This window comes from Hemiscyllium ocellatum, chromosome 6 (genome assembly GCF_020745735.1).
Source record: "Hemiscyllium ocellatum isolate sHemOce1 chromosome 6, sHemOce1.pat.X.cur, whole genome shotgun sequence".
Lineage (NCBI taxonomy): Eukaryota > Metazoa > Chordata > Chondrichthyes > Orectolobiformes > Hemiscylliidae > Hemiscyllium > Hemiscyllium ocellatum.
Window position 1 is genome coordinate 111,461,646 of NC_083406.1, and position 23,066 is coordinate 111,484,711.

The 23,066-nt window shown below is 41.3% G+C and overlaps 1 protein-coding gene across 2 annotated transcripts; it reads right to left on the reverse strand.

Moving 5' to 3' along the window:
* Positions 1-7,593: 7,593 nt before the first annotated feature.
* Positions 7,594-20,561, reverse strand: LOC132816871 (P2Y purinoceptor 8-like). Of its 2 annotated transcripts, none has more exons than XM_060826862.1 (2): positions 20,509-20,561; positions 7,594-9,705 (listed from the first exon to the last, which is right to left on the reverse strand). In XM_060826862.1, exon 2 carries the CDS (start codon positions 9,620-9,622, stop codon positions 8,663-8,665), a length of 960 nt encoding a protein of 319 aa, XP_060682845.1. In that variant the 5' UTR covers positions 9,623-9,705; positions 20,509-20,561; the 3' UTR covers positions 7,594-8,662. The 2 variants fall into 2 exon arrangements, with proteins under 2 accessions (XP_060682845.1, XP_060682844.1); XM_060826861.1 differs by lacking the exon at positions 20,509-20,561 and adding an exon at positions 12,473-12,498.
* Between the last annotated feature and the right edge of the window lie 2,505 nt (positions 20,562-23,066).

Consider the following 23,066-nt stretch of genomic DNA (forward strand, 5'->3'; position numbering starts at 1 on the left):
AACAATAATATATTTCCGAGTCAGGATTATGAGTGGCTTGGCGGGGAAATTGCAAATGGTAATATTTCTCTGTATTTAGGAGTGGTTGTGGTTTTGGAAAGTGCTGTTGAAGGAGCCTAGGTAAATTCCCACAGTGCATCTTGCAGATAGTACACCCTACTGCTACTGGTCATTGTCGGTTGAGGGATTGAATGTTTGTGGATGTGGTGCCAATCAAATGGGCTGCTTTGACCTGGATGGTGTCAACCTTCTTGAGTGTTACTGGAGTTGCACCCTGAACTATATGTTTAAATTTAGAAAAAATGTGTGGAAAAATTCAAAAGGTCTGGCAGCACCTGTGGAGAAATAAATATAGTTAACATTCTGAGTCCAATGTGACTCTTCTTTGCAACACTTGAAACATAATCTCTATTTTTCTCTCCACAGATGTTATGAAACCTGCTGAATTTTCCCAGCATTTTCTATTTTTACTTCAGATCCCCAGCATCTACTGTATGTTGAGTTTATTCAAGTTATAAACTTTGTTGGCAGTTTTGGGGAAACCTTATGGAAGTCCATGAAATCATGAGAGGCACGGATAAGGTAGGTAGCCAACAGCTTTTCCCCATGGTAGGGAAATCTAAAACTAGAGGGCATAGCTTTAAGGTGAGAGGGAAGAGATACAAAAGGGTCCGGGGGCAATTACTTCACTCAGAGGGTGGTGAATGTCTGGAATGGGCTGCCAGAGGGAGTGGTGGAGGTGAGTACAACTTTATCATTTAAGAAACACTTGGACAGCTACATGAAGGGGATTAGTATAGAGGGATATGGAGTAAATGCTGGCAAATAGGACTAGATTAATTGTGAAAACTGGGCAACATGGAAACATTGTGTTAAAGGGCCTGGTTTCATGCTGTAAACCTCTATGGCTCTATGACTCTATATAAATCTTGCATTAATATTTCAATACGTCATAATGGCGATATGGTATGGACTATCAAATTTAAATCTTTATCATCTCCTTTTAGTACCTGGGGCTTTGTGGACTCAAATTACTTTAGTAAAGGAAAGCACTGAGTGAAAATGGCTGCAATGATCAGCTAACCACAGGTCAGAGTCGACAAGGTGTGGAGCTGGAAAAAGCACAGCAGGTCAAACAGCTTCAGAAGAGCGGGGGAGTCAATGTGTCAGGTCAGAACCTTTCATCAGAACCTAACCACAGTTCAGCCCAATTTCATGGAACTAATGTGCACCAAACAAAGGTGGTCTAGGCTAAAACTTACATTTCCAAAAGGCATTGAAATTTAGATCTGTATCTCCCATTGGGATAAATTGCACATGTTGGAGATGAGTCACTTGTAAATTATCCTGCTCTCAAAACAATGAGTCTAGAAATAGAAACACTTGAATGCGCTGTATTTCATGCAGCTGTTTTGGCAAGCAGCAGAAGTGATAACTGGAACTGAAGAAGGCTTCCTCTCTCTCATTGTTTCCTCTCAAGTCTCTTTCCTTCTCGAGAGAATGAAGGTTCACCAAGAACTGATAGGCTTCTGCAATATTCACTAGTGTTGAAGATCCAAGACAATCCTAAACAACCATGGTGTCAGGTTATAAACCTAACACCTCAAGGACACTCTAAGAATTTTAGCTGCATAACTTTTATCTTCTTTTTAGTACTAGGTACACTGACCCCTTTTAAACCTTACATCTGTGTTTCTATCTGTATTTGATATTACATTCATATTATTTTTCTTGTGGTAAGAAAGTAATAAAATTGATTTTCCTTTCAACTAGGTACACATTGTAATTGATTATATTTTTGATTCCAACCGGTGAGCCTGACGTTGGTGGTGGGCAAGTTATTGGAGGGAATGCTGAGGGACAGGATGTACATGTATTTGAAAAGGCAAGGACTGATCAAGGATAGTCAACATGGCTTTGTGCATGGGAAATCATGTCTCACAAACTTGACTGAATTTTTTGAAGAAGTAACAAAGAGGATTGATGAGAGCAGAGCAGTAGATGTGATCTATATCGACTTCAGTAAGGCGTTCGACAGGTTCTCCATGGGGGACTGATTAGCAAGGTTAAATCTCATGGAACACAAGGAGAGCAAGCCATTTGGATACAGAACTGGCTCAAAGATAGAAGACAGAGGGTTGTGGAGGGTTGTTTTTCAGAATGGAGGCCTGTGACCAATGGAGTGCCACAAGGATCGGTGCTGGGCCCGTTACTTTTTGTCATTTACATAAATGATTTGGATGTGAGCATAAAATGTATAGTTAGTAAGTTAGCAGACGACACCAAAATTGGAGGTGTAGTGGACAGCAAAGAGAGTTACCTCAGATTACAACAGGATCTTGACCAGGTAGGCCAATGGGCTGAGAAGCAGCAGATGGAGTTTAATTCAGATAAATGCAATGTGCTGCATTTTGGGAAAGCAAATTTTAGCAGGACTTATACACTTAATGCCAAGGTCCTAGGGAGTGTCGCTAAACAAAGAGACCTTGCAGGTTCATAGCTCCTTGAAAGTGGGGACACAGGTGGATAGGATAGTGAAGAAGGCGTTTGGTATGCTTTCCTTTATTGGTCAGAGTATTCAGTACAGGAGTCAGGAGGTCATGTTGCGGCTGTACAGGACATTGATTATGCCACTGTTGGAATATTTAGTGCAATTCTGGTCTCCTTCCTATCGGGAAGATGTTGTGAAACTTGAAAGGGTTCAGAAAAGATTTACAAGGATGTTGCCGGGGTTGGAGGATTTGAGCTATAGGGAGAGGCCGAACAGGCTGGGGCTGTTTTCCCTGGGGCGTCAGAGGCTGAGGGATGACATTATAGAAGTTTACAAAATTATGAGGGGCATGGATAGGGTAAATAGGCAAAGTCTTTTCCCTGGGGTTGGGGAGTCCAGAACTAGAGGGCATAGGTTTAGTGTGAGAGGGGAAAGATATAAAAGAGACCTAAGGGGCAACTTTTTCACGCAGAGAGTGGTATATGTATGGAATGAGCTGCCAGAGGAAGTGGTGGAGGTTGGTACAGTTGCAACATTTAAGAGGCATTTGGATGGGTATATGAATAGGAAGGGTTTGGAGGGATATGGGCTGGGTGCCGGCAGGTGGGACTAGATTGGGTTGGGATGTCTGGTCGGCATGGATGTGTTGGACCGAAGGGTCTGTTCCCATGCTGTACGTCTCAATGACTCTATAATTAGATTTTTATTAGTGCAAAATATGGCTGCATCTAAAAATAAGTTTAAATTATTGTTGCAGCTAAATGAGCGCAGTTAAAATACAGAGAACCATTTCACTTACCCTCTCATGGTTTGAAGTGCTCTGAAGTTTAATCACAGTTATAAAATGTAACCAATTGGAGCAAGATAGATCCTGCAAGTAACAACCTACCCATAATTTAAGACACTTTAACAATATTGACTGAAAGATAAAGACTGGGCAGGGAACAAGAGAGAATTTTCCGGTTTTATTTCTAAGAAGTGTTTTAGACACTTCTCATCCACCAGCGGGACTGGTAAAGGCCTTGATTTAATGTCTAATATGACAGACAACAGGTATGGCAATGTTGCTTCTCATGGAGGAGGGTTGCTGCAGGTTTTGTGCCGAGGTTTCTGGGGTGAACTGAAATCCACAATCTTCCCACAGAAATTTAAGAGCCATACCACTTCTCCATAAAGGGCAGAGATCAAGCCTAGTGACTTTCTTGAACTTTTCAGTAAGTTTGTATTTATCAGTTTGGAACCTGGAACAGTCAAATTGATACAGAACGTGTTTTGTTCCCAGGTTAGTGACAGATTGCCCATAGAACATTTAGTTAATCATTTGATACTGTGGATTCCAGATGTCATTTTTTTTTGTTTCCAATTCTCACTTGAGGCAACATTCCATTTTGCTTCATACATTTCTTGAACCAGATGCAAGTTGACTTGCATCGCAGTTCTCCCTCCAAACATCTCACCTTTGCCCAGTGCCCCTGACAACATGGTTTGAGAATAAGTAATCTTTTTAGAGCTGCAAATCTGCACAGACACATTTGCAAGATTGACCTAAGGCAAATTCTTTTACTCACTGAGGAGTCTGAGGAAAAACTCCAGTGCAGCTACACCAGGATGCAATGTGTACCACATCACACCATTTGCAGTAAAGTGCATTATTGTTTGACTGTGCCTACTATAAATGTGTGAAAGTCTGAGAATAATACAACACATACAGAGCATTGAACTTGCATCAAAAACATTTATTTTACAGACATTAATGCTCCTTGGTTTGTTTTATAATAGTTTAAAGTCAGAGGTCTACTGCTTTTAAAGTGAGTCACAACAGAAATTTGTAAATAGCACTTAAACATACAGATTAACAAGTGCAATAAGCACCACAGATTTAGTAAACATTGACTGTAATACAGCAGGCTAAACAATCAACTATTCTTCACAGTAATTTATTATAATGGCTGCAAAAGCACAGGACAGTATGTTAACAAACAGCAAGTTTTATAGAATTGCTTTGGATTTAAAACAAAGAGCAAGAGCATTAAACTCTGTTGGTCTTTGGCCAGTGTTCACTCTTGGCACTAGCTTCCTTACTCCTGAATTTGTTTCAACTTGATTTTTGCAGCTTAGGTGATAATGAATAATGTAAATTTGCAGTGGTCAGCCTGCAAATCTTCAAAATATGCAGGAATTCACAGGATATCCTACATTGTCACATCATGGCATATCACATGCATAAACATGAAGACACAAACTTCTCACACATTAGAATGTCGAACTTGCTAATACAAGAGGCAGTTGAAGCAAATAGTACAGGTACATTTAAAGAGCAAGCTGGGTGAAACATGAAGAGATAGAGGAAGAGGCTTGCATTGAGCATGAAAGTTGACCATGGATCAAAGAGACTGTACCTGCATCACAATTTCTCTGTGTTTGTAGATAATATAAGGTTATTCTATTCCATCCAAGTTCAGCTGTCTTCTATTAGCTCTACATCGCAAATTACTTCTAACAGTTTCTTTCTTCGGCTAACATATAAGAAATAGACTGCACAACAAAATTGTGAAAAATCAGAGAGCCCATGAGCTATTGAAGGAAGCAGAAGAATAGAGTGTGGTAGTATGTGGAGGAGATAATGTTGCCCATCTAACCAATCTCATGCATAGCAAAGTTACAAGTGTATCCAGTTTGTTGGCACTGTGTGGTTAGAGACTCTGATTACAGATTGAGTAGATGTTCTGTGAGGTTTGTTCGCTGTGTGATTCCTTCAGCAAGATCCACCCAGGATATGATGGTGCATGATCCGTCTTACATCAACATAAGTTTCACAATATCTCAATATTTCCTCACCCTTAACGAGAAAGATTATGAACTTGATATCACAATAAAAGGAAACACGTGATACAATGTTTGCATCTGATTTCTCCAGCATGGTATTGGTATTTATCATGTGTAAGATAAGCTCAACTCACATGAAAAATATGTGGTGTCACAAGAAGGACTGTCACATTTTATTTATAACAATCATAATAAAAATACAGCTGCAAACCCCTGTCTAACAGAACTGTGAGGGTGTCTTTGCAAACACAGAATTGGTTCAAACCATGTTATCTTAGTAAAGGCATTGGGAGAAGGACAATAAATCTTCATCTTGGCACCTTCATCCTATGAATAAATACAAGAAAACCATTAACTTTTAACCTTTTTGTTATCCATCACTGTTGCAAATTTTGCAGTCTGTGCCAGGACTATAGCGTGGTGTTGTGTGATTTTTAACGCAGTACAACAACGGCTCCTCCACATCTTGCGTCAGGTCTGTCATCCTTTTCCTGTTAACTGACTGGAGGATCATTGAGCGACCTTCAGACCTTTGTTAACGCTCTTTTATCATCAGTTAGTAGAGTCACAGGTAGATAGGCACCTAGGAACCCTAGGCGGTCTTCTGCTTAGGAACCCTCCAACCACAAGGGATGAACCTAGATTTCTACAGTTTCCTCATTTCCCCTCCCCCCACCTTGTCTCAGTCCCAACCCTCGAACTCAGCACCGCCTTCTTAACCTGCAATCTTCTTCCTGACCTGTCCGCCCCCACCCCCACTTCGGCCTATCACCCTCATCTTGACCTCCTTCCACCTATCACATTTCCAACGCTCCTCCCCCAAGTCCCTCCTCCCTACCTTTTATCTTAGCCTGCTGGACACACTTTCCTCATTCCTGAAGAAGGGCTCAGGCCCGAAACATCGATTCTCCTGCTCTTTGAATGTTGCCTGACCTGCTGAGTTTTTCCAGCAACACATTTTCAGCTCTGATCTCCAGCACCTGCAGTCCTCACTTTCTCCTCACAGGTAGATAGGATAGTGAAAACGGCCTGTGGTTTGATTTCCTTTATTGGTCAGAGTATTGAGTGCGGGAGTTGGGAAGTCATGTTGCAGCTGTACAGAACATTGGTTTGGCCACTTTTGCATGCAGTTCTGGTCTCCTTCCTATTGGAAGGATGTTTTGAAACTTGAAAGAGTTCAGAAAAGATTTACAAGGATATTGCCAGGGTTGGAGGATTTGAGCTAGAGGGAGAGGTTGAATAGGCTAGGGCTATTTTCCCCAGAGCATTACAGGCTAAGAGGTGACCATATAGATGTTTATAAAATCATGAGGGGCATGGATAGGGTAAATAGACAAGGTCTATTCCCTGGGATCGAACAGTCCAAAACTAGAGGGTATAGGGTGAGAGCGGGAAGATATAAAACAGACCTAAAGGGCAACCTTTTCATGCTGAGGGTGGTGTATGTGTGTGTGTGTGTGTGTGTGGAATGAGCTGAAAGAGGAAGTGATGGAGGCTAGTACAATTGCAACATATATATCTGGATGGATATATGATTAAGAAAGGTTTGGATAGATATGGGCCAGTGCTGGCAGGTGGGATGAGATTGGGTTGGAATATCCATTTGGCATGGATGAGTTGGACCGAAGGGTCTGTTTTCGTGAAGCACATCTCTATGACTTTATGTCTCTAGTTAGTGGTGCTTGTACCTTTACTGATGCAATTCTGAAGCTGTCTAATTATTTTGCAAAAAGCCCTATTTTCAAATGAGAGCTCTCCAACTGAAAACTGAAAGGAAGGTTGATGATCTCAGCTTGTAAACAGAGTCTTCATGAATTTAGTCCTGCAGACTGTCAGCATCGTTACCAACAGTAGGATTTCTTGTATACCATTTTTGCTTATCTTCCAGAGTTAGAACCAGTCACATCGAAAAGGACAAATGTAATGCCACTCAAAAGGTCATGTTCATTGGTGTCACTTCTAGCAATTCATCAATTACAAATGGGATTTCCTTAGGAACTGCATTTTGCTGTGGTGAAGTATCATACAATTAACAAATATATAGAAGCAACATTTCCAGGTGGACTTTAAAACAGCCATGATATGAGACCCCGGCCTAGTTAATACTTATTGTCAGTTAACATCATCTCATGTTTTTTTAGAAATATCTACAACTGCTTGTTTGAATCATTCTGATTATTGTCATGTAGATCAACAAGGGAACCACTGAACTAGTACCCTCCTACAAATATCAATGACTGGTTAATCTAATTTCTTTTAATTGAATTAACTAAGGATGGAATGATGATGAGGACATTCCTGCTTTTCCACAAAGAGTGTTGAAGAATTTTTAACATCCTCACAAACGGGCAGTGGGGATCTTCTGAAACATTGGAATTGAGGAACATCAGAACAGGAATAGGCTATTCCGTCCCTCAAGCCAATCCAACATTCAATGAGATCATAGCTGATCTGTGATCTAACTCGATATGTCTGGTTATGATCCGTATCCCCTAGAAATAGGAGTAGCAGCAGACCATTCAGCCCTTCGAGCCTGCTCCACCAATCAGAATGATTATGGTTGATCCTTTATCTAAATGCCATGTTCTTGTTTTCTCTCCATATCCTTTGATGACTTAATAATCTCTGTCTTGACTAGGTGGGATATATAGAATGTATATCTTGAACAGGAACTCTGATGATGTAACTCTCCTTGATGATACAGTCACAATCTTCGGTGGAAGCACTCAGAATCAAAGGTATTCAACTAGCCAGATGAATACCTGCAGCAACTGGTAAAACAATTTAATGTTTGTTTCCTTTCGTTGCTTTACCAATATTCTCACTTTCAGAACACCTCATAATGTCCCTCCCTCAAATTTTCACTCAGTCTATGTGAGCTTAGAGAATAAACGTTGGCAGATTATTCTTGATGGATCTCAGGTCCATATTTGGTTCTATTCACAGAGTGAGATGAGGCAGGGGTTGGTGTGGGAGGGTGTGGGAGGTAGTGGGAGGGTGTGGGAGGGTGTGGGAGGGAGTGGGAGGAGATGAGGTGTTGGTGATGTGGGTGCTTTCCAGGGCTGACACAGAACAATACGCCAGGAGTAAAAATCCTTCTTATACTTCCCTCCTAATCCATTGTTGTTGAGACCAACTATAGTACAATGGACAGACCAACTCAATGGACTGAAAGAAAACCAAAATCTTGCTGAGTCTTCATGGCCCAGTTATAGGTGGGTTTAACATGTAGGGAATATCTTGGAGATTTATTTTTGAGATTTTCCTGAATAGTGGACTTGGTCCCTTGATAAAGCCAGTTATTTTGCAAACTCCAGATGGAGACTAATCTCAATGTCAGAACCTCTACTGTGCTGTTTGACTGAATGACTGTTGCCGACCTATTAAACGGTGGAAAAGGTTTTGGAAGTCTGTTGAAGCAAAACAAAAAATAAATGGGTTGAGACAACTGTTCAAACAGCTGAGTGACAGGGTCAGCTTATAGGCTGTGTAGCATCCTGTGTCATACAGAAGTCTCCATATAATGTGGATTAAGAGAGTGATGTTGTTGGGGGCAAAGCATGTGACAAAGACCAAGAGCACAATAGCAGCTAAACAAATAGCTCGCTTTTTCTGCTCACTTTGAGCGATGTGAGAGGTTTGGGAGAGCTTTAGTATTACTAGTGTGTAACATGAGACGATAATGGTAAATGGGATCAGAAACAGCAATACAAACAGAGTGAAGAGGAACAACCCCCATGCATTATTGTTGGGAAGCATGTCTCTTTTAAGAACATCAAAGCAAGTTGTAATGTTGAGTGGCTGGACTTCAAATGTTAAATCACTGTATTCCAAGGGCAACAAAACTATGATTAAAATTAACCATATCCCAAAACAAATAGTCACTGCATGTGGTTTTTTCCACCCTCGAGTGTACCACATTGGGTGTGCCACCCCAATATAGCGCTCAACACTGATGCAAGTCATTGTCAAAATGGAACAGTACATATTGACATAAAACAAGGTGGTAACAAATGTACAGAGGCTCTTGCCAAAGGCCCAGTTATTGTCGTTCAAGTGATATGCAATCTGGAAGGGGAGGAAAAAAGCAAGTAGGATGTCAGCAATGGTCAGGTTGATCATGAAGATGACCAAAGGAGTCTTTGGGTGGGTGTGGAACCAAAGTAGCCAGAGGGAGATTCCGTTGCCAGGTAAACTGATAAAGATGATGGCTAGGTAAACAGTGGGGAGGGTGATTCTGATTACAGCACTGCCCAGCATTTCCAGAGTCTCATCATCCAACGTTACGTTCATCACCATGTCCATGCTGTCTTGTACCTCACTGGCCACTCGGAGAATAAGAATGGGCTATTGTTGAGCCAGAGTAATGGAAACGTGGGTGGGTTTTACTAAGAAGTTAAACACAAAGTTATTTACACTCATAACCAACAGTCAATAAATACATACAAATCATTAAATCCAGTCTGGTTGCTAAGATGCTGAATGACATTTAGATTTGACCCTACAGACAAACTATCTCTCAGGAACCAGAAAAAAATCACCATTCTTTGGTAAGGGCCTGGATAATGAATGGCAGATAAGCAGGAGGCTGGAAAAACACAGCAAGCCAGGCAACACCAGGAGGTGGAGAAGTCAACGTTTCATGTGCAACCCTTCTTCAGGACTCGGGGTGGGAGTCAGGGGAGTTGCAGATAAAGGGTGTGGAGGGGGAAGGGTGATGAGGTGGTAATAGGTGAATGCAGGCAGAGGGTACGACCTGGTTGGTCGATAGGAGGAATGCATCCGATTGGTGGCTAGAAGGAAGGGTCGATGAGAGGAATGGAAGGGAGGGGCTGGAAAGGGAGTCAGGGCATTGGAAGGGACGTTAATTGAAATTAGAAAACTCAATGTTAAGTACTCCAGGTTGTAGGCTGCCCAGATGGAAGATGAGATGTTCCTCCTATTTGCGGTTTGATTTGTTGTGGCAATGGAGGAGGCCAAGGATGGTCAAGTCGGAGAGGGAGTGGGAAAGGGGAATTAAAATGGGCAGTGACTGGGAGGTCAGGTCGACCCCTACGGGCCCAGCTGAGATGCTCAGTGAAACATACCCTTAGTTTATGTTTGGTCTCCCCGACGTAGAGAAGACCAGGTGAGACAGAGGTTCACCTGCTTCTCCTCCAACCTACTTTCCAGCACCCGGTGCTCCCGATGTGGTCTTCTCTTACATCAGGGAGCCCAAACATAAACTCAGGACACATTTTGCTGAGCATCTCAGCTGGGCCTTCAGGGGCCGATCTGACCTCCCAGTCACCACCCACTTTAATTCCCCTTCCTACTTCTCTTTCCGACATGAACATCCTTGGCCTCCTCCATTGCCACAATGAATCAGACTGCAAATTGGAGGAACAAAGCCTCATCTTCTGCCTGGACAGCCTACAGTCTGGAGGACTCAACATTGAGTTCTCCAATTTCAAATAACCTCCCTTCCCATCATCAGACTCCCTTTCCAGCCCCTTCCCTCCTTTCTGCTATCAACCTTTCCTTCCAGCCACCAACTGAATTCATTCCTCCCATTGGGAGAAAGTGAGGACTGTAGATGCTGGAGACCAGAGTTGAAAAGTATGGTGCTGGAAAGGTGCAGCAGACCAGGCAGCATCCGAGGAGCAGGAGAATCAACGTTTTGGGCATAAGCCCTCCTTATGCCTGAAACGTCAATTCTCCTGCTCCTTGGATGCTGCCTGGCCTGCTGTGCCTTTCCAGCACCACACTTTTCAACTCATTCCTCCCATTGACCAACCAGGTCATACCCTCTACCTATGTTCACCTAATCCCACTTCACAACCCTGACCCCACAAAACTCTTTTCTGTAGCTCCCCATACACCCACCCCCAGTCTTGAATAAAGGTTACACCCAAAATATTGACTTCTCCACCTCCTGATGCTGCCTGGCTTGCTGCATTGTTCTAGCCTCCTGCCTGTCTACCTTGGATTCCAGCATCTGCAGTTCTTTTTGACTCGAGATAGTGAATGGTGCCAGGTGTTTCTAGGGATGTCAGAACCAATTTATTAGGTTGGGCTAAATCCAATGCTCTTTTTTTAACTGAGTCCAAGTTGCACCAAGGTTTTCGATTCTCACTGTGAGGCTGAGAAAGGTTTCTAATTTTGCTTCAAGATGTTTTATTATGTCAAAGTGTACTACAGGTAGTTCTTCTATAACATGATGGTTGTATGCTTGTGCAACCCCACATTCTAGAAACATTGCACTTTAGAAACAGCATTTAAAATGTTTGTGACATAATCACGTAGCAGCCAACACACAATTTAAAAGTTTGTGCTTTCGAAACAGTGTTCCCAATCATCAATCATGTTACAGCGAATTCGCGTTAACAGAACATGAGTTATAGCAGAATGATCTGTATATAATTATAATGATTCCTGATAAAGGGCTTTTGCCTGAAACATCGATTTTACTGCTCCTCGGATGCTGCCTGCCCTGCTGTGCTTTTCCAGCATCACTCTAATCTAGACTCTGGTTTCCAGCATCTGCAGTCATTGTTTTTACCCTGTATATAATTATAAGTCTTACTTACATTTGAACAAAATTCACACTCCTGGTCAAAGTTATGGGTTATATGTCTAGATGATACTCTAGTAATATCAATCTAAATAATGCCAAATTGGATAGCAAAGATTCTGTCATTATAAGAAATTAGAATGTAAATATTTAACTTACTTTAATTATTAACACTCACTGTAAAAAAGCAATTATAGGAATAAATTAAAGCCAATCAGAGGCTAGAACATTTTCTGCCTTTCAGTCAGATCATCACTGTTATTACACAAGTCAGCTTTCTATTGACAGAATGATAGAGCAGTTTAATACATTTCCCTCCCCTTTTCAAGAATAATTTGTTGACAATTAGCTGTTGTTTAGTTTCTGCACCATGGAACCAGATTTATAACATCTGCCCCAAAGCGTGGGCTTACTGAAGTCCACAGCAAATTTAAGGAATGGCAATTGTTGGGAAATCATGATTTTGCTTTCTTTGCAATATGCCAATTTTGATCCCTCAACACATTCCAAAATTCTATCCTCTGCCATGTAGAAGGATTCAAGGAGCAGATACACAGTAACAGCACCTGCAATTTCCACGCTAAGCCATCCACTATCCTCACCTGGTATTATATAACCATTCCTTTACTGATGGAACAAATTTCTGAAATACTTTTCTTAAAAGCAATATATGAACAGTTCAAGAAGACAGCTCACCAACACCTTCTCAAAGGCAATTAAAGACAGGCACGAAATACTGGCTGAGACAGTGATGCCAATATCCTAGGAATAAATAAGAAAAACATATATTTTCTGTGTTATTGTGGGAAGCTTGTTATTTCAAGCTTTTATTGTTCCTTTCCCATTCTTGTTTAAATTTCATTGACATTACTGAGTCCTATCAAACACATAACTGGTGGTAAATGCAGCTGTGAATGACAATGTTGAAATCCATAAGCCGACAATGTCAGCATGTTTTTCAGCATTTAAATTATGTTGACTTGACAATGTAGCAGCATATCTTGTTGGCTTTGTTTCCTGGAATAGCAAGTGATTGATTGCCCAATAACCCTGGCATAAGCAACTCATTTCCTCGTCTTCCTTTGATCAGAACCACAGATTTTGTGCTGCACTGAGTTTACTGTTTTTATACTAAAACAGAGTGCATTGCACATAAAATGTTTGGTTTATGCCTCCAACAAACAGCTGCAATTTAATTTGCTTTGTCATACAATAGCACAACTGGTAGTACAAAGGAAACTAAACTGTCAGTACCAAAATGAGGTAAAATTAGGGGGAAGAAGAATGAAAGAGGGTTGATATTTCAAAATGCTTGAAGAGGCAGGATGGACCAAATGGTTGCTTTGTGTGCTTTCCAATACAATGTCAAAAGCCACACGACTCCAGGTTCAACAGGTTTATTTGAAATCGTATGCCTTTGGAACCCCGCTCCTTCCTCAGGCAGCTAGTGAGAGAGAATACATCAGGCGAGGAATTTGTAAGTAAAATATCAAAGGGTCAGACAATTTATGTGAATGTATTGGACAAACCTAGATGGCTATTAAGTCTTTAATCAGAAAACGGAGGTGCAGATTTCAATTGATGAACGTGCAAACCCCAGAATTTCTTTCAAGTCACTGTCCCAAGAGAGCTTCAGGTTTTATCAGAATAAAGGTCACACCTCTGGTTTGTATTTTAGTTGTGAGGCCATGTTTCAAGTCAGACTGGTTTTATTTCCAAAGTAGGAATTTATGAAATGTCACATTAATTGACTGCCTGCAGATCGTGTGCTTTTTGAACAAAATAGAAGGTTAACCTCACAAGGAGGCATGGACCCAGCCAGAGTAATTGGGAGATGGTGAGAGTGCCTAATCGAGATGCAAGGGTTCCCTGAAGACTTTTAAAATGAGTGAAAATGAATATGGCCTCAGCTGTGGGGTTGAGTTAACAGCTCAGCCTACACCTTACTGAAACTTCTGGCTATCCCCCACCTCTGCGCAGCTTCTCGGTTTTTGACAACTGTTTCTGCTTGTTAATGAGTTTGGAACTAGGGGCCAGTTGCATGTCAAATACCAAACTTCACAAGGATTTGCTGATACATAGAAAACAGAATTATTTTCCCTGGAAATGCAATTAACCCAATTAAGGAGTCATTCGAGAGAAGGGAAGAAAGTGATTATGGGTGCTGGTTTGAGGATGTCAGTGAAATGGGACAAAAACACACCTGGAGTATAAACTGGAAAAGGAAAGCTGGAATGAATGTCCAGTTTCTGAACTGCAGCTTCGATATAAAATTTGACATTAAATTTCTGGCAATGATGACATCCATGTTAGAAATAGATCTGAAAGCAATCCAATGATTAAATCTAAAAGGTCCAACTACAGTTCTGAGTTTAAGCAAGAACTGCATTCAAACTGTAAAGATACATTCTTATTTGAGATGCTATCCAATTTCCTTTTAAGTGCTACTATTGAATCTGTTTTCAGCACCTTCTTTGTCAGTGGATTTCAGACCACAATGATTCAGAGTGCACAAAGATTTGCCTGAATGAGTACAACTTAAACAACACTGCAGCAGCTTGATATCATTGAGAGTAAATAAGCTCCATATAACTGAAGTGTAGCATCTCATCATCCCATTACTCTCTTGATTATGTGCTGCACCAGCAAACTAACATTTTTTTAGATTACTTACAGTGTGGAAACAGGCCCTTCGGCCCAACAAGTCCACACCGACCCGCCGAAGTGCAACCCACCAATACCCCTACATTTACCCCTTTAACTAACACTAGGGGCAATTTAGCATGATCAATTCGCCTGACCTGCACATCTTTGGACTGTGGGAGGAAACCGGAGCAAATGTGCAAACACCACACAATTAGTCACCTGAGTTGGGAATTGAACCCAGGTCTCTGGCGCTTGTGAGGCAGCAGTGCTAACCACTGTGCCACCGTGCCTCCCACACGGTGACACATGCATAGGAGCACCTAAATCCAGTGTGCATGGAATAGCCATTAAAATGAAAGTCTATTTTTGTTAATCTTCCTGCCATCATGAACAGCATCACATTTTCACATATGTTGAATTTTTGTCAATTCATTCAACCTTTCTATTTTGTTGTGGAATAAAACAAAGCACTGTGGATGCAAAAGATCTGAAATGAAAACCAAAATTCATTTTGGAGAGAAACACAGTAGGTCTGGCAACATCAGTGAAGAGAAAACAGAATTAACGTTTCAGGTCCAGTATCCAGTGCAGAACAGTTCTGAAGGAGGGTCATTGGACTCATAATTTTAACTCTGATTTCTCTTCCAGATACTGCCAGACCTACTGAGTTTCTCTAGCAAGTTTCTGTTTTTGTTCTCCTCACAAGATACTTTCCTATCTTATTTTAGTGCTTTCTGCAAATTTTGCAACCATGGCTTATATCCCCCTTATCAAAATCATTGATAAAAACTTAGTTCCCAACACAGGACTCTACTCATTAATTCTTGCCAATCACAGAAAGATCTACTCTTGCATGCTGTCTGTTTTCTGCCAACCCGCCAATTCTCCAGCCACTGAGTTCTTACATTACCGTCTAATGTTTTAAGTGGCACCTTGTCAAATGCCTTCTAGAAATCCAGGTGCCGCAGTGCATCTACAAGTTTCCCTTTATCCACAGTTGGTGTAGAGTGATGGGCAATAAAAACTGGCATTGCTATAGATGACCTGGTCTCAATAATGCATTTTAAAAATCGTGTGCATTTGTTACAAGTTTAACTTTCAAGAATTTGTCTATCTATATTCTCTGGGGTCATTTCTAATTCACAGCTAACTTGTCAATTCTGTGGTTTAGTGTTCATGATAGCGCTCTCAAGTGCTAAGCACAAGGTGCAGGCTGGAGGAATGCTGTTCTGTGGGAGGCATTATCTTGCAGATGAGGTGTTAAATTGAGGCTCTGACTTCTCCTGCAGTTTGCATTACATTTTTTCATTCTCTGTCTTTACTTTACTTACACCCTTAAATATTTCTCATGCATTCTGCCCGAGTCTTGATTATATTCTGTACTTGGAAAAAGTGAGGACTGCAGATGCTGGAAACCAGAGTTTGGATCAAAGTGTCGCTGGAAAAGCACAGCAGGTCAGGCAGCATCCGAGGAGCAGGAAAATCGACGTTTCGGGCAAAAGCCCATTCTGTATTTGTCATTTGTCAACCTTTCTCCCCTTGTCTCATTTTAACTTCTATTTTTCCTTTGTTATGCAGGGATATTCCAGCTTTGCATAACCCATTTTTACTCCTTATGCATAAATATTTTGTTTTTAAGTGAATTACTTCTGCCTTGTAGGATTGACATTACTCATTCCTTGTTTTCCTTATCAATATTTAGTTCCTTTTTTTTCAAATGATTAAAGCTGTTCCTTTTTTCAGATAGACATTTCCAGCTTTGCTTTATTTTCCCTTTCCTTTTCTATAATTAGGTGGCAGGTCTGCCAGCATCTGTGGAGAGAAAGTTAAAATTTCAAGTCTAATGTCTCTTCTTCAGGAGTTCAGAAATTCTGAAGAAGGGTCACTGGACTCAAAAAGTTAACTCTGACAGCTATGGCTGTAATGAAGTGAGTGACGAAAATCAAAGATGTCCATGAGCTCAGAATTGGAGGTGAGGCAAGGTTGTAGGCCTAGGGAATGCTGCAAAGATGAAATATAGTAAAGTCCTTCAGGGATTTGAAAACATGGATATTATGTTGCTCATCCAATTATCAAAGTAGGAATGCAAGTAGTAAAGGAATAAAGTATTATGTAGAAAGAGTAGTGATGAGTTGGAGGGAAAAATCACAGACAAGTATTACCATGATTTTGGAATATTGGTATATTAATGTGCTGTAAATAAGTCTGATGAGCTGTAAGCACAAGTTACAATATCTATGTCAGAGACTTAAGCATGCTTAAACATGGCCAGGTTTGGGAACTAATTCATAGAAGAGTAGGAACAGACTTCAGTTGACCTTACCTAAACTGGAAGGAAAATGATTGTGAAAGGAGGGTTAATACAGACTTGTAACACTCTTTCTCAGTATCCTGGGTTTTTGTAACGATGAAGAACACTTCTCAGCTTAGCCAAAGTTATGCAAATTATGTCAATTCTAAATGTTCTGCTCCAACATGGCACCCACCATTTTCTCCAGGGGAGAAGAGAATTGTGTCGTATTGTGCATATTAGAATCCCTTCGGGGTGGAAACAGGCCATTTGGCCCAACAAGTCCACACCAACCTTCCGAAGAGTATCCCATCCAGACCCACTCCCCTACACGTATTACTCTACATTTCCCCTGACTAATGCACCTTGCCTACACATCCCTGAATACAAAGGGCAAGTTAGCATGGCCAATTCACCTAACTTTTGGATTGTGGAAGGAAACTGGAGCAACCACACAGATACGAGGAGAATGTGCAAACTCCATACAGACAGTTGCTCGAGGTTGGAATCATAACCGGGTCCCTGGCACTTTGAGACAGCGATGCTAACCACTGAGCCACCATTCTGCCCACATATCTGTGTTCACAGATCAAAGTTTTGCTCATGGGATGTACAAAACATGACCTGTGGGTATTTATACTTTTCAGGAGAAGGTCTAAAGCTGCCAGTGGTATTTGGATAGTTAGGGTACCTTTTTGGACAGGAAGGGTTGTCTTATGGATAGGTCCATGGACACCATTGGTAAAGGTAACATGTCCTTTTGGAGAAGCACAGAGCACTTTAGGAAATGTCGAGTACGTTTTAGGAGAGTTCAATTGTCCACGGTATTGTTAAAAAAATAGACACGGGTTTGTGTAAAAAGTGGGTAAAATGGTTGGAACTGTCAATTTTATAGGAGCTGTCAAACTGCCAAGAGAACTGGCAAGCTTCAAAATAAGCATTAGATGTTCTATTGTGTCAGTAACATATGTCCTCCATTTATCATTACAGAATTTGAGCTATATAACTGATTTCACAACTTAATCATTAATAAAATGCAGAGCCTGCCTACTCACAGCTTGATTTGCAGCTCAAAAGGCTTTTAACATCTTTGATATAGGACTAGTAAAGGCAAATGTTTGTTTTTATAAGGGCACACTTAGATGATGTGAAATGTAATGGTTTTTTTGCGAGGGAAAGCTTTTTTAAATGCTGACCTTTTTTTTCCTAACTCCTGGGATGTGGGCATTACTGGCAAATACTTAGTGCCCATTCCTAGTTGTTGCGTTTTTCCAGCAATTTCAGTTTTCATTCTTCTCACAAGTTACTTCCCTATCCATCCTTGTGTTATCTGCAAATTTCGCAACCATGACTTTGATCCCCTTTATCAACGTCATTGACAGAACTTGTTAAAACCTGGTACCCAGCACAATTTCTGTTCTTTTTTGTATCTGCATTTCTTATAGAATTCATTCTTAATGGTGTACATGAAAACAATGTATCATATTTATGATAAATATAGTCAGAACTCACATGAATCTGAGTTAAAGTGTAATATTATTTGAAATCACAAGTTTTCAGAGTGTGTAGCGTCATCTGATGAAGGAGCAGTGCTCCGAAAGCTTGTGATTATAAATAATATTGGACTATATCCTGTTGTTGTGTGACATCTGACTTTGTCCATTCCAGTCCAATACCATCACCTTAACATCATATTATAATATAAATAAATTCTACAGTTTTGGATTCCTAGCAAGTGGCAATGTATACATTATGATTAGATTACTTACAGTGTGGAAACAGACCCTTCGGCCCAACTAGTCCACACCGACCCTCCGAAGAGCAACCCACCCAGACCCCTTCACCTAACACTACGGGCAATTTACCATGGCCAATTCACATAACCTGCACATTTTTGGACTGTGGGAAGGAACCGCAGCAAACCCACACAGACACGGGGAGAATGTGCAAACTCCACATAGACAGTTGCTGCCCTGGTGTCAAGCACCTTTGTAATTTTAAATACCACAATCAAATCATTTCGTAATCTTCTATTTTCAGAGAAATGATCTCCAGTGTATCAATTTTTCTTGATAACTATATCCTTTCCATTCTCGCTAATGTTTTGTGAATGTTTTCAAACTTCCTTTGACGTTTCTATTGATCTTTCAAAAATACAGAGACTTGAACATTGTTCACTATCCTGAGTGAATCTTACTGTACTATGCAACTACCTGGAAATGTTTAAATAAAACATTTCCAGTGCAAAACCGAAGCAAAGGGTCACGTAAAAACAAAATATTGCGGATGATGGAAATCGGATAATAGATCACAGGTCCAAAATCTTAGCTCTCAATCAATCATTCTCCTCAAATGTTGTCAGACCTCCTGAGTAGTTTCAGCATTTTCTAGTTTAATAAAGGTTCCTAATCTAGATCTAATGTAGAAGGTGGCCAGTCTGCCCATTGAGACTCACCGGTCACTAATAAGAACAATTCAGAGCTGAAAATGTGTTGCTGGAAAAGTGCAGCAGGTCAGGCAGCATCCAAGGAGCAGGAGAGTCGACGTTTCAGGCATGAGCCCTTCTTCAGGCCCTTCTCATGCCGGAAACGTTGATTCTCCTGCTCCTTGGATGCTGCCTGACCTGCTGCGCTTTTCCAGCAACACATTTTCAGCTCTGATCTCCAGTCCTCACTTTTTCCAGTAAGAACGATTCAGTCAATCCCGTTCCCCTGTTACCCACAGCTTTTCATTGAATCCCTACAATTTAGGAGTAGGGCCATGAAGTTCGAACCAACCTTCCAAAGAGCATCCCACCCAGAACCAATTCCCGAATTCTCCCCCTGTCTAAGCCACTTTGCCCGCACATAACAGGGCAACTTAGCATGGCCAATCCATCTAATCTGCACAACTTTGGATTGTGGGAGGAAACCACATCACCTGCAGGAAACCCACACAGACAGAGAGAGAATATGTAAACTCCACACAGACAGTTGCCCAAGGTTGGTATCGAACCTGGGACCATAGCGCTGTGAGGCAGGTGCAGACCACTGAGCCACTCTGCCATTCTGTTTTGAAAGCTTCGAGTAAATCTGTCTCCATACCTTTCCAAAAGCAACTTCTCAATGCCCTGGTTCAGATATTAAGATAATTAATTGAACCTTCAGGTACTGTTATCCTGCACCAGAGGAAATAGTTTTTGTCTATCTACTCTAACAATCCTTTAATCATTTCAAGCAGATTAATTAAATGAACATTTACTTTTCTGTACATGAGAGAATTGCCTAATTCACGTAACCTGCTCTCAAAATGTAACTCATTAAGCCCTGAATTCCTCATTTACAGTGGGAAATCAGCTGTTGACCATTACTTAGCTGCTTTGGTTCTGTTTCGTGAGACTGATCCCTCAAGTTCACTCAGATCTGTTCATTGTAAAAATATGATCTGCATCCCACCCAAAATGAGTAGATCCTAGTTGTGGTAACTTGCCTCCAGATTCAACAGCCATCTCACAGAATATAATAAACAGTGACTAAAGCGTTACAGATCAGAAACAAAATAACATTTTAATCACTTCTTATTGCATCTCCAGTCGTTGCACATTTGTTCTCACTGGGTTTAGTTCTGCGCAGTACTAGATACAATCCAATCAGCTCTCAGATTAATTGAAGGATAGTGATAGCACATATTTAGTAATGAATGAACAGCAATGCTGCTGCTTACCTGATTCATGTCACTGTAAAGCATGCCGGCTGCTAACATACACTGGTTAGAACGAGGAGAGTACATGCCAGAGCAGAAAACCCACAGGAAATGACAGGGCAAGCCACACAATTTTCCTCATAGTGAAGTCAGTCGAATAACAAATCAAATAACTGCAGAATAGTTGGTGTTAATATTTGCTTTGTGTCTATATTTCTCCCATATGAAGCCATAAACCTTGCCATTTACTTAAAGAAAATGTAATCCTTCCTCCCACAATCTGCCTCTGCAGTATGAAACACTCACACCTGCTGGATTTCATGAGGACCACTGATCTCATTATAATCCCTGTCTAAACATGGACAAAAGAGCTAAACTCGGAAGGTGAAGTGAGAGTGACTGCCCTTGACACTGAGACTGCAATTAAGTGAATGTGGCATAGAGGAACCCATGCAAAACTGGAATGGGAATCGAGGTGGGGGGGTGGGGGTGCGAGGTGGGTGGGGAGGGGAGGTTTGGAGGTGGAGGTGGGAGACCTCTCAATTGGTTTCTACAAAGAGGAAGCAAATGTGGCTGTGGTACCGAGTTTGTTTCACGACATGGTTGAAGAGCTTCAGGGCAGAGGAAATGACCTGGGAATGGCAGTGGGAGAGGGACTCCCTGAGTTTCTTGTAGGGAGAGGAGGAAAACTTCTTCAAGGCAGGCATCCTTGCAAGAGGATTCGCAGTAGGGTTAAAATCAACGAGGTAAGAACAATGACTGCAGATGCTGGAAACCAGATTCTGGATCAGTGGTGCTGGAAGAGCACAGCAGTTCAGGCAGCATCCAAGGAGCAGCGAAATCGACGTTTCAGGCAAAAGCCCTTCATCAGGAATAAAGGCAGTGAGCCTGAAGCGTGGAGAGATAAGCTACTTATCTCTCCACGCTTCAGGCTCACTGCCTTTATTCCTGATGAAGGACTTATGCCCGAAACGTCGATTTCGCTGCACTTTGGATGCTGCCTGAACTGCTGTGCTCTTCCAGTACCACTGATCCAGAATCTGGTTTCCAGCATCAGCAATCATTCTTTTTACCTTCTACAAAGAGGACTATGATTTAAGTAAAGAAATTAGCACAGACAAAGAAGAGGTCCTGAGTGGCCTCACAGCCTTAAAGGTAGATTAGTTGGTGCTGGAAAAGCACAACAGGTCAGGCACCATCCAAGGAGCAGGAAAACCAATGTTTCAAGCAAGAACCCTTCATCAGAAACCTGATTCTTTAGTGTTCTGTTTTGACGCCATCACCTTGATCACTTGTTATTATCTCTACTTTAGATAGTTTGTACAATTTTTGATTGCTCATTACTTTGGTTAGACCTTCGTCATGTAGCTGTGATGTCTTCTGACTTTGTAATACTGACTGGCCTGTAGCTTCATGATTTATTCCTTGCTCCCTTCTTGAATAGCAATAACATATTGGCTCTCCTCCAGTCCTCTGGCATCTCTGTAGTGGCTAGAGCACAGGACAGTATGGTGGGGTTACACGTAGAATGACATGAATTTCAAGATCATGGTGGAGGTCATCCTTATGTGTACGGAACTTGGCTATTGATTGTTACTTTGGTTAGACCATCATCACACAACTCTGATGCCTGTTACAGTATTCCAGCCATTTGGTTTATCTCTCACACCATCTTATTTTTGATTTTTTATAATTATCTCTCTGCCTTAATTAATTGGTCATCCCTTCACTTGTTATTCAGCCATTGATACTTTAATCACACCAATTGGCATTCTTGATCACCTGCAAAGACTGTTCACCTGAGTGATCACCTGTTATTCAGCCTATCGACACACCACTCACACCATTTGTACTTAGCTGTTGACACCCTTAATTTCCTGCAATTATCTTGCCATTATCTCTCCGCCTATATATTCCATGCCCGTGTACTTCTCTCTACTTCAGCTGATGAAGGAGCAACGGTCTGAAAGCTTGTGATTTCAAATAAAGTTGTTGGACTACAAACTGATATTGTGTGACTTCTGACTTTGTCCACCCCAGTTCAATACTGGCATCTCTCCATTCTGGATAACCTCAGTAATGTGGAAACTATTGGAAGTAGTTCTGAGGGACAGAGTTAATCTGCATTTGTAGAGACAGGGGCAGTTATGTCTGACCAACTTGACCGAATATTTCAAAGGGGTGCCAGGTATGTTGATGAAGGCAATGTATAATTGGATTCTACTTGGACTTCAGCAAGGCCTTTGATAAGGCCGTATTTGGGGTATTGATAGTAAAGGTAAGAGCCCATGTGATTCAAATGGATTTGGCTGCCTGGATCCAGAATTGACTGAGTTGCAGAAAGCAGAGGGTGCTGGGAAAGGGAAGTTTTTGTGACTGGGAACCTTTGTCCAGTGGGATACTGCAAGGATTAATGCTCTGGCCCTATTGCTTGTGTTATATACAAACTATTCAGACCTGAAAGTGGAAGGGTTGATCAGTACAATTGTGGTTGATATGAAAAAATTAGTAAACAGTGAAGAGGATAGTGTTAGATGACAGAAGGATATAGACAGACTGATCACATGGGTTGATCAGTT